The sequence below is a fragment of the Chiloscyllium punctatum genome, chromosome 32, assembly GCF_047496795.1.
Source record: "Chiloscyllium punctatum isolate Juve2018m chromosome 32, sChiPun1.3, whole genome shotgun sequence".
In the NCBI taxonomy this organism is placed as follows: Eukaryota; Metazoa; Chordata; class Chondrichthyes; order Orectolobiformes; family Hemiscylliidae; genus Chiloscyllium; species Chiloscyllium punctatum.
Genome location: NC_092770.1, coordinates 13,967,752 through 13,979,490, shown reverse-complemented (window position 1 = coordinate 13,979,490; position 11,739 = coordinate 13,967,752). Strand labels below are relative to the sequence as shown.

The 11,739-nt window shown below is 42.4% G+C and overlaps 1 protein-coding gene across 3 annotated transcripts in view; it reads left to right on the top strand.

The window, feature by feature from the left end:
• The window catches only part of LOC140457902 (ras-related protein Rab-21), a 44,198-nt gene that overhangs the window by 18,031 nt on the left and 14,428 nt on the right, over window positions 1-11,739 (top strand). For all 3 annotated transcript variants that reach the window (XM_072551668.1, XM_072551669.1, XM_072551670.1), the window contains one exon: window positions 10,650-10,709. In XM_072551668.1, the coding sequence (XP_072407769.1) occupies window positions 10,650-10,709 (60 nt within the window). The remainder of the gene's footprint in view (window positions 1-10,649; window positions 10,710-11,739) is intronic.

Sequence of the window (11,739 nt, the reverse complement as noted above, 5' to 3'; positions counted from 1 at the left end):
TCATTTTCACTTCTTGCATGCAGGACCATCTTTTAAAGGCTTATACAATTCCATTGAAGTCTGAACTTCCGCAGCTAATTTTTTTAATGGGGTGGCAAATTGAGAGTTTGACGTTTTTTCACAGAAACGAAAGTATGGAATTTGGTTTCGTGGCATTTCGTCGCATTGTTTTTGGTTGTGAAATAAAGCATACTTCACATGACGGTAGGGTTTAGTCAGGGGATTTTGTAATCATTGAGTTTTTTTTTCTTTTAACTGCTTGTGTTCTACAAAATATCGAAAATGACTTGATCTTTGAGCCCTATTAGAGGAATAAAATCAAAATAATGCTCTGTATCATTGACAGTTATATTTCTGGAGTACTAATTCTTGAAAGATTATTGACCATTTTAAAATAAACCTGTTAACTAATCAAAATAAAAAAATTCTGCAACTGGTTGTTTCAGAATCAATGCAACTGGAAAGACAATTTAAAAAAACTTGGTAAATATTTGGAAAACATTAAGAATGATAAGTCTCCAGGGCCAGACCAGATTTATCCTATGCTGCACTGGGGAGCGATAAAGGAGATTGCTAAGCTGCTGGCAAGGATATTTCTCTCCTCACTCTCCACAAGAGTCGTACCGGAGAATTGAAAGGAGGCGAATGTTGTTCTTGTTTTCAAGAAGGGTAATACGGAAATCCCTGGCAATTACAGACCAGTCAGTCTTAAATCTGTGGTCAGCAAAGTTTTGGAAAGAATTCTGAGGGATAGGATTTATGACTATTTGGCAAAGCATAGCGTGATTCAAGACAGTCAGCATAGCTTTGTGAGGGGCAGGTCATGTCTCACAAATCTTATTCAGATCTTTGAGGAGATGTCAAGACAGGTCGACGACAGTCGAGCAGTGGATGCGATGTATATGGACTTCACCAAGGCATTTGATCGGCTTCCCCATGGCAGGCTCATTCATAAAGTCAGGAAGTATGGGATACAGGGAGATTTGGCTATCTGGATTCAGAATTGGCTGACTGACAAGGCAGAGAGTGGTTGTGGATGGGAAGTATTCAACCTAGAGGTCAGTGTTGAGCGAGGTCCCACAGTGCTCTGTTCTTGGGTCTCTGCTCTTTGTAGTTTTTAGAAATGACTTGGACAAGGAAGTTGAGGGGTGGGTTAGTAAATTTGCAGATGATACAAAGATTGGAGGTGTCGTTGATAGTATAGAGGCTACTGCAGGCTGCAGCACGACATAGATAGGATGCAGAGCTGGGCAGAGAAATGGCAGATGGAGTTCAACCTGGATAAATGCAAAGTGATGCATTTTGGAAGGTCGCACTCGAATGCTGAATATAGGATTAAAGATGGGATTCTTGGTAGTGTGGAGGAACAGAGGGATCTGGGTGTGCAAGTACATAGATGCCTCAAAGATATTAAGGTGAAGGTATAAAGGAGATGTCAGAGGTAGGTTCTTTACGCAGAGAGTTGTGTATACATGGAATGTGTTGCCAGCTGTGCTGGTGGAAGCAGAGTCATTGGGGACATTTAAGAGACTGCTGGACATGCACATGGATAGCAATGAGTTGAGGGGTGCTTAGGTTAAGTTACTATATTTTATATTAGGATTAAATCTCAGCACAATATCGTGGGCCAAAGGGCCTGTTCTGTGCTGTACTTTTCTGTTATATGTTGTATGTAGCTTCTCTGGTATTTGAGTATATTACCAGAAGTAACATTCATTTTTTAGATGCTTGATTTTAGTGTTATTAAGCTTCCTATAATTTATTAGAAGACACAGCTGTGCTTGTCTCTTTTCCGTTCATTCAAATTTGATGTTAAAAATGAAACTTCCTGTTTTCTGTCGAGTGATCCACTTTGGCCATAGCCTTTGTCAGTAATATAGTTAAAGATTAAGATGGATGTATTTTAATAATCGTGTGCAGAAGAGAGGTTCTTGCACTTGTGAGCTTTCTTTATTCAATCATGGGATGTGGGTGTCATTGGCTCCTGTATTTGTCCCAGCAAAAGTGATAGTGAGTTGCCGCACAAAGTCCTTGGGGTGTAGGCACATCCACAATGCTGTTTTGAAGAGAGTTCCAGGATTTTGACCCAACAACAATGAATGAACAGCTCTGTTCCAAATTGAGACGATGTGTTCATCTTCTTCTGTTGATTAATTGATTCCGGATTTTTTTTTTACTTTCTAGTCAAAATAAATGCCATTTCGTTTCCTTGTTTTAAAGGAATTGAGGTCAAGTTTCTTTGTCTTTGCAAAGCTTTCACAAAAAGGCCAAAAGGTTTGAATATGCATTGACAGTATACTTAATTTGAATGTCATCAATTCTCTGAAATTGAGAGGTTTGAACTGCCTCCAGTTTGCATATTCGTAACTCACTTTTCATGAACCACAGGATATCTTTTATATTGTAAAGCATCCCAAGGTACTTCACTGAAACATTTACCATATGTTTAGCTACATGAGTAGCTATTACAACAGACGACCAAAGATGCAAGTAGCTTGGAGCAGTGGAGTAAACCATCATTTGCAACAGCATTGACTTATATGGTGCTCTTAAAGTAATAAAATGTCTGTGACAATTCACAGAAGCATTATAAAACAAAATATGAAATCAGTGCCGCTGCAGTCACCCGGGCCATCTTCTAGTTTATACGGAGGTCAAAGATGGACCGGGTCCGAAGGGACTCGCTGTACAAAGATCTGGACAACGGGGGAAAAAATACACCCAATGCCACCCTCACCCTGATGGCAACCTTTGTGTGTGGCTGCATCAAGCTGTGCGTGGATCCCCGGTATGCAAACACCAAGTGTCACTACGTACTGAGGTTCTACCTGTCCCAGGTGTTGCGAAGGATGGGTCTGGCCTTGCTGCCGCGGAACGCTCCGAGTAGTTGGACTGTTCATTATCACCTGTCCTTCGTGGAGAAGTTTATGAAGAAAAACTCCTTTGACCACAAGTCCATCAGGAAGTGGTCAGCACGTAGTGTCCTTGAGACCCTTCAGGAAAAGGAGAAGGCAGACTGTCAAAGCCATTTGGCAGAATGCCTCATCGCCAGAACTTTCCAACAAGCACCAAGACATGGCTTGGCTGGTGGTGAGAAGGGCTCTGCCTGTGAGATCCTTTATGCATGCGTGGACTCTCAGCCGCACCGCATGCTGCCCTCGAAGCGGCTGTGGGGGTGGGGGGGGACACGAGACTGTCACACCTCTTTCTGGAATGTGCCTACGCAGAAGAAGTCTGGTGAGGAATGCAGTGGTGTTTGTCGAGGTTCGTCCCAAGCAGCGCCATGACGCGGGACTCCGTGCTCTACGGCCTGTTCCCAGGACGCACACCGAGACGAACATCAACTGTGCCTGGAGGGTCATCAACTCTGTGAAGGACGCTCTCTGGGTGGTCCGAAACCTGTTGGTTTTCCAGCTGAAGGAGTTGACCCCGACTGAGTGTTGCAGACTGGCACATTCCAAGGTCCAGGACTACGTGTTGAGGGACGCGCTGAAGCTTGGGGCAGCTGCCGCCAAGGCGCGATGGGGAAAGACCACCATGTAACATCTGCCTGCCTAAAGAAGAACAGGGGGCCCACGCAGTCATTTGGGCTCTGTTGACGCCTCAGCTAAAAATGTAATCGTACCGACCTGTAAATAGGAATGATTACTCTGTTTTCGGTATGCAAACAAATGGAATGTTACATATGTATGGCATGTCCAACTGTACAGACCATTAAAGTATTTTATGAATAAAGTATATTTTTGAAATTAAAAAAAATGAAATCAGGCTACTTAAGCAGATGTTAAGTGAGATAATCAAAAGCTTAGTTAGAGGTTTTTAAAGAGTGTCTTAAAAGAGGAAAGTAAAGTAGAGAAGCAGAGTGCTTTCTAGACTTGGCACCCAACAATTGGAGACATGACTACCACTATGCAGAGTTTAAAATTGAGATGCATGCGAGATAGAATTAGATGTGCATAGATATTTTGGAGAATTGTGGAACTGGAGCAGGTTACCAATAAAGGGAAGGATAAGGAAGTGAAGGGATTTGGATACAAGGCTGAGAATTTTCAAATTGAGACATTGCTTGACTGAGACCAGTGTATGTTAGTGAGCTAAGAGGTGATAGGGAAACAGGGGGTTTGAGCAAGTTAAAACACAGGAAGCACAATTTTGGATGACTTCAAGTTAGGGTAGAAGTTGGAAAATCTGCCAGGAAAACAATTGGAATTGTCGAGTCTAGAGATAATGAAGACATGAATGGAGTTTCCACCAGCAAATGAAGTGGGTAAAGTTGCATGCTGTTCCAGAGGTTGGGATAGGTGATTTTGGTGACCACAAGGATGTCCCAGAGAGGGTGCAGAATGTTCTCATGGGGAAGAGGGGGCACAGGAGGTCATTGTCCACATTGGAACCAACGACATTGGAAGGGAAAAGGTTGAGACTCTGTAGGGAGATTACAGAGAGTGAGGTAGAAATTTAAAAAGGAGGTCCTCAAGGGTAGTAATATCTGGATGAACTCAGGGCATGGTTAGGAACATGGGACTGGGATATCATAGCAATTACGGAAACATGGCTCAGGGATGGGCAGGGCTGGCAGCTGAATGTTCCAGGATACAAATGCTACAGGAAGGATAGAAAGGGAGGCATAAGAGGAGGGGGAGTGGCATTTTTGATAAGGGATAGCATTACAGCTGTGCTAAAGGAGGATATTCCTGGAAATACATCAAGGGAAGTTATTTGGGTGGAACTGAGAAATAAGAAAGGGATGATCACCTTATTGGGATTGTATTATAGACCCCCCCCCCCCCCCCCCCCCCCCCAATAGTCAGAAGGAAATTGAGAAACAAACTTGTAAGGAGATCTCAGCTATCTGTAAGAATAAAATGGTGGTTATGGTAGGGGATTTTAATTTTCCAAACATCGACTGGGACTGCCATAGTGTTAAAGGTTTAGATGGAGTGGAATTTCTTAAGTGTGTACAAGACAATTTTCTGATATAGTGTGTGGATGTACCTACTAGAGAAGGTGCAGAACTTGATCTACTCTTGGGAAATATGGCAGGGCAGGTGACTGAGGTGTCAGTGAGGGAGCTCTTTGAGGCCAGCAACCATAATTCTATTCGTTTTAAAGTAGTGATGGAAAAGGATAGACCTAATCTAAAAGTTGAAGTTCTAAATTGGAGAAAGGCCAATTTTGACGTTATTAGGCAAGAATTTTCAAAAGCTGATTGGAAGCAGATGCTCACAGGTAAAGTGATGGCTGGAAAATGGGAAGTCTTCAGAAATGAGATAGCAAGAATCCAGAGAAATTATATTCCTGTCAGGGTGAAAGGGAAGGCTGGTAGGTATAGGGAATGCTGGATGACTAAAGAAAGTGAGGATTTGGTTAAGAAAAAGAAGGAAGCATATGTCAGGTACAGACAGGATAGATCGAGTGAATCCTTAGAAGAGAATAAAGGAAGTAGGAGTATACTTAAGTGGGAAATCAGGAGGGCAAAACGGGTACATGAGATAGGTTTGGCAAATAGAATTAAGGAGAATCCAAAGTGTTTTTACAATTATATGAAGGACAAAAGGGTAACTAGGGAGAGAATAGGGCCCCTCAGAGATCAGCAAGGCGGCCTTTGTGTGGAGCCATAGAAAATGGGGGAGATACTAAATGAATATTTTGCATCAGTATTTACGGTGGAAAAGGTTATGGAAGATATAGACCGTATAGACTGTAGGGAAATAGATGGTGACAACTTGCAAAATGTCCAGATTACAGCGGAGGAAGTGCTGGATGTCTTGAAATGGATAAAGGTGGATAAATCCCCAGGACCTGATCAGGGGTACCCAAGAACTCTGTGGGAAGCTAGAGAAGTGATTGCTGGGCCTCTTGCTGAGATATTTGTATCATCAATAGTTACAGGTAAAGTGTCGGAAGACTGGAGGTTGGCAATCGTGGTGCTACTATTTAAGAAGGGTGGTAAGGACAAGCCAGGGAACTATAGACCAGTGAGCCTGACCTCGGTGGTGGGCAAGTTGTTGGAGGGAATCCTGAGGAACAGGATGTACATGTATTTGGAAAGGCAAGGACTGATTCGGGATAGTCAACATGGCTTTGTGTGTGGGAAATCATGTCTCACAAACTTGATTGAGTTTTTTGATGAGGTAACAAAGAAGATTGAGGGCAGAGCAGTAGATGTGATCTATATGGACTTCAGTAAGGCGTTCGACAAGGTTCCCCATGGGAGACTGATTAGCAAGGTTAGATCTCATGGAATACAGGGAGAACTAGCCATTTGGATACAGAACTGGCTGAAAGGTAGAAGACAGAGGGTGGTGGTGGAGGGTTGTTTTTCAGACTGGAGGCCTGTGACCAGTGGAGTGCCACAAGGTTGGGTGCTGGGCCCTCTACATAAATGATTTTGATGCGAGCATAAGAGGTACAGTTAGTAAATTTGCAGATGACACCAAAATTGGAGGTGTAGTGGACAGCGAAGAGGCTTACCTCAGATTACAACCGGATCTGGACCAGATGGGCCAATGGGTTGAGAAGTGGCAGATGGAGTTTAGTTCAGATAAATGCGAGGTACTGCATTTTGGGAATGCAAATCTTAGCAGGGCTTATACATGTAATGGTAAGGTCCTAGGGAGTGTTGCTGAACAAAGGGACCTTGGAGTGCTGGGTCATAGCTCCTTGAAAGTGAAATCGCAGATAGATAGGATAGTGAAGAAGACGTTTGGTATGCTTTCCTTTATTGGTCAGAGTATTGAGTACAGGAGTTGGGAGGTCATGTTGCGGCTGTACAGGACATTGGTCAGGCCACTGTTGTAATATTGTGTGCAATTCTGGTCTGCTTCCGATCGGAAAGATGTTGTGAAACTTGAAAGGATTCAGAAAAGATTTACAAGGATGTTGCCAGGGTTGGAGGATCTGAGCTACAGGGAGAGGTTGAACAAGCTGGGGCTGTTTTCCCTGGAGCGTCAGAGGCTGAGGGGTGACCTTATAGAGGTTTACAATATTATGAGGGGCATGGATAGGATAAATACGCAAAGTCTTTTCCCTGGGGTTCGGGAGTCCAGAACTAGAGGGCATAGGTTTAGGTTGAGAGGGGAAAGATATAAAAGAGACCTAAGGGGCAACCTTTTCACGCAAAGGGTGGTACGTGTATGGAATGAGCTGCCAGAGGATGTGGTGGAGGCTGGTACAATTGCAACATTTAAGAGGCATTTGGATGGGTATATGAATAGGAATGGTTTTGAGGGATATGGGCTGGGTGCTGGCAAGTGGGACTAGATTGGGTTGGGATATCTGGTCGGCATGGACGGGTTGGACTGAAGGGTCTGTTTCCATGCTGTACATCTCTATGACTATGACTCTAAGTCAGAAACTCATCTTAGAATCAAACACAACACTAAGGTTGCAAATAGGCTGGCTTAATGTTCCATTTTTTACATGGAAAGAAATGGAGTCAATAGCCAGGGAGCAGAAAGCAATGGCTTTAGTCTCCTCAAGATTCATCTAGTATTGGATGTCAGATAACCAGCCTGATAATTTAGATTAGATTACTTACAGTGTGGAAACAGGCCCTTCGGCCCAACAAGTCCACACTGCCCCGCCGAAGCGTAACCCACACCATACCCCTACATCTACATCTACCCCTTACCTAACACTACGGGCAATTTAGCATGGCCAATTCACCTGACCTGCACATCTTTGGACTGTGGGAGGAAACCGGAGCACCCGGAGGAAACCCACACAGACACGGGGAGAACGTGCAAACTCCACACAGTCAGTCGCCTGAGGCGGGAATTGAACCCGGGTCTCTGGCGCTGTGAGACAGCAGTGCTAACCACTGTGCCACCGTGCCGCCCACAATTTCCAATTTAGTGGAAAGTTGAGTGGTGGTGCGAAGATAAAGCTGTATATTGTCATTGTGTGTGTGAAAACTGATAGTATGGCTTTGGATGATGTCACTAAGAAGCAGAAAATGGTTGAGAAACAGGATGGAGCTAAGCATAGATCCTTAGGAGAAATCGGACATAACATAGAATCTGGAAGAGAAGATATTGCTCGTGACTCTCTGGCACTGATTAGACAGAGAGACACAAAAAAAAAGAGTTTTGCAGTGACAGTACTCCGCTGGATGACAGCAGAGCAATAGTGTATTCAAATGTCAAGGATGCAGAGAGATTGAGAAGGACAAGGATGAAATTTCACAAATTGTAATTTGTGAAGTTGATAAAAGCAGTTTTGATACTATAACAGTAGTTGAAAACCTGTAGTAGGAAACCTGATTGATGTGATTCAGATGTGGAGTTCAGGGAAAGGTAAGCCTGGATTTGGAAAGTGACAACATGCTTCAGGACATTTTGAGATGAAGGGAAGGTTGACAGTGCAACAGTAATTTCCAAGGTCAAGGATCAAATATAAAAATAGAGATATCTTGCTGAAAGCATAAAATGAGCTATTTAGACCACTCCTGAAATATTGTGAATAGCTTTGGTCTCCTTAACTAAGGAAAAATATACTCACAATGGAGGCAGTCCAGAGAAGACACACGTGGTTAATCTTTGGTATGGAGAAATTTTCTTATGACAAATGGTTGAGTTGGTTGGGTCTGTACTTGTTAGAATTTGGAAGAATGAGTTGTGACCTTATTGAAACAAGATTTTTAGTGGTTTGACACAACAGTTGTTGAGAAGTTATTTCCCCTTGTGGGAATGTCTCGGACCAGGGGGTAGATTCTCAATGTGGGATTGGTGGGTGGGGTGGTAGAATCTTTAGGAACCTTTATCACAAAGGACTGCAGAGTCTGGGTTCCTAAGTATAGTTAGAGCTGAGATAAACAGATTTTTGAACCAGTTGTGGGCAATAGGCAGGAATGTGGAATTGAGGACTGTCACATTAGCCATGATCTCATTAAATGGTGGAGCAGACCTGCATGGACTACTTCTGCTCCTACAACTTATTCTTAATGGGTTTTTTTGCGAGAGGTGTCAAGAAGTTTTGAAGGAGTTGTGGACAGCATCTGAAAGGAGAATATCATTTGTACAATATTGAATTAGATAGAATGGAATTTCCAGAGCTTAACAGCCAAGACATCTGAAGAAATGAAAATTGGGAATATGCAAAAGTGAGAATTTGAGAAGTGAGGAAAACGCTGAAGCTTGACAGGCGAGCAGAAGTTGGAAGGGTGAGAGCTTGTGGAGGGATTTCAAATAAGAATGAAAATGTTAAAATAGAGGTTTTGTTGAATTGAGAGCCAATCTAGATCAGCACTAATTTATAACATAACTGATCTTTTCATTGCTCATATTACGAGGGGCATGGATAGGGTGAACAGCCAAGGTCTTTTCCCCAGGATAGGGAGCCCAAAACTGGAGGGCATAGGTTTAAGGTGAGAGGGGAAAAATTTATAAAGGAGGTCAGGGGCTAGTTTTTCACACAGAGAGCTGAGCATGTATGGAACGAGCTGCCAAAGGAAGTGATGGAGGCTGGTACAATTACAACATTTAAACGGCATCTGGATGGGTGTATGAATAGAACGAGTTTAGTGGAAGATTGGCCAAATGCTGGCAAATGGGACTCGATTAATTTCGGATATCTGGTAGGCATGGACAAGTTGGACGAAGAGGTTTATTTCCATGCTTTACGTCGCTATAACTCTATGTAGGTCATAGAGCAGAACAAAGGGAGTAGATTGGTAGAATTAAGATTAAAAATTGCACACTGTCGGGTTATAGTCCAACAGGTTTATTTAGAAGTACTAGCTTTCAGAGTGCTGCTCCTTCATCAGTGGGGCAGGATCATAAGGTAGAATTTATAGCAAAAGATCACAGTGTCATGCAATTAAAATGATATATTAAACAAGCTTGGATTGCTGTTTTATATATGGTTTTAATTACATGAAGCTGTGATCTTTTGCTATAAATTCTGTGTCTTATCATCCTGCCCCACTGGTTACCTGATGAAGGAGCAGTGCTCTGAAAGCTAGTACTGTACTTCCAAATAAACCTATTGGACTATAACCTGGTGTTGTGTGACTTTTACCTTTGTCCACCTCAGATCAACACTGACACCTCCACATCAGAATTAAGATTGCAATACCTGTTGGCTGAAATTAGAATTTGTTAAATTGAATGCTACTCTCCACAAGCTGTGGTTGCTAATCTTTGGAACTTGACAACTGCTCCATTCTCTACTTGAGCACCAAATGCAGGTAGTTGGAAATAGTGGACCAAATATTTGAAATCTAACTTGTTATGATTGGGAGGGGTTTGGAGGGATATGGGCCGGGTGCTGGCAGGTGGGACTAGATTGGGTTGGGATGTCTGGTTGGCATGGGCGGGTTGGACCGAAGGGTCAGTTTCCATGCTGTACATCTCTGTGACTCTATGACTCCATGTCATTGAAAAGTGCTGCTGATACTTCAAATGGGTCTACTCCAAGCCAGCTTTATTTCTGTGCAGTGATTTTTTTTCACTCGCTGAGTTGTTTTGTTGTCTGTAAATTCAGGTAACTGTTTATTGTTGATGTTAAAGATGCAAAATTTGAAACATCAGATATACTCCACTTTTTAAAAAGTAAATATTATTCTATTGCTTTTTTAAATATTCTTTGTGTAATAGCTTTTGCACCAAAGATCTGCTGTTCCACACGTTGTCTTTGTCCATTTTTAGGCATCATTCTTGACCAAAAAACTGAATATCGGAGGCAAAAGAGTAAATATTGCAATTTGGGTAAGTATTCAAATTTGTGAAATTAATTTGATCACAACATTGAAAAAAATTTATTGACATTAGAGTTTATGTGGTATAAGCCCTATTTTCCACTAACACATTAATTGTAAAATAGTTGTTAAAACATGAACCAATCCCAGTGAAGAGGAAATTTTTGTTCCGCTTTGTTATTGTGATATTCAGCTTTCAGACCTGAAAATGTGTTGCTGGAAAAGTGCAGCAGGTCAGGCAGCATCCAAGGAGCAGGAGAATCGACGTTTCGGGCATGAGCCCTTCTTCAGTGCTCATGCCCGAAAAGTCGATTCTCTTGCTCCTTGGATGCTGCCTGACCTGCTGCGCTTTTCCAGCAACACATTTTCAGGTCTGATCTCCAGCATCTGCAGTCCTCACTTTCTCCATATTCAGCTTTCATTCAAGTTTCAGATTGAATCTATGCTTTAGATGCAAAATCTGTATGAACAGAACTGATTCTGTAGCAGTGCTACATTTGCACCCATAATTTTCTTTTAAAAGTTTATAAAACTATAAGTCGGCTGAAGCATTTTTGAATATTATGTATGAATCAGTTTTCTTTTCCTTTTATCTGAATTTTTCTTAAAGTGAAAATTTAATGAATTGTTTTTGCTGTAATAGTCGTCCTCATTTTTATCAATTTTACAAACTATTTGAAACATACTTCATTTATAATTATTCCCAAAATGGGCGGCACGGTGGCTCAGTGGTTAGCACTGCTGCCTCACATGAATAGGGTCCCAGGTTCGATTCCAGCCTCAGGTGACTGTCTGTGTGGAGTTTGCACATTCTCCCCGTGTCTACGTGGGTTTCCTGCGGGTGCTCCAGTTTCCTCCCACAGTCCAAAGATGTGCAGGTCAGGTGAATTGGCCATGCTAAATTGGGTCTGGGTGGGTTACTCTTCGGAGGGTTGGTGTGGACTGGTTGGGCCAAAGAGCCTGTTTCCACACTGTAGGGAATCTAATCTAATCTAATCAAAATATTGATTTAATTAAGTCCTTGTATGGTTCTATTCCCA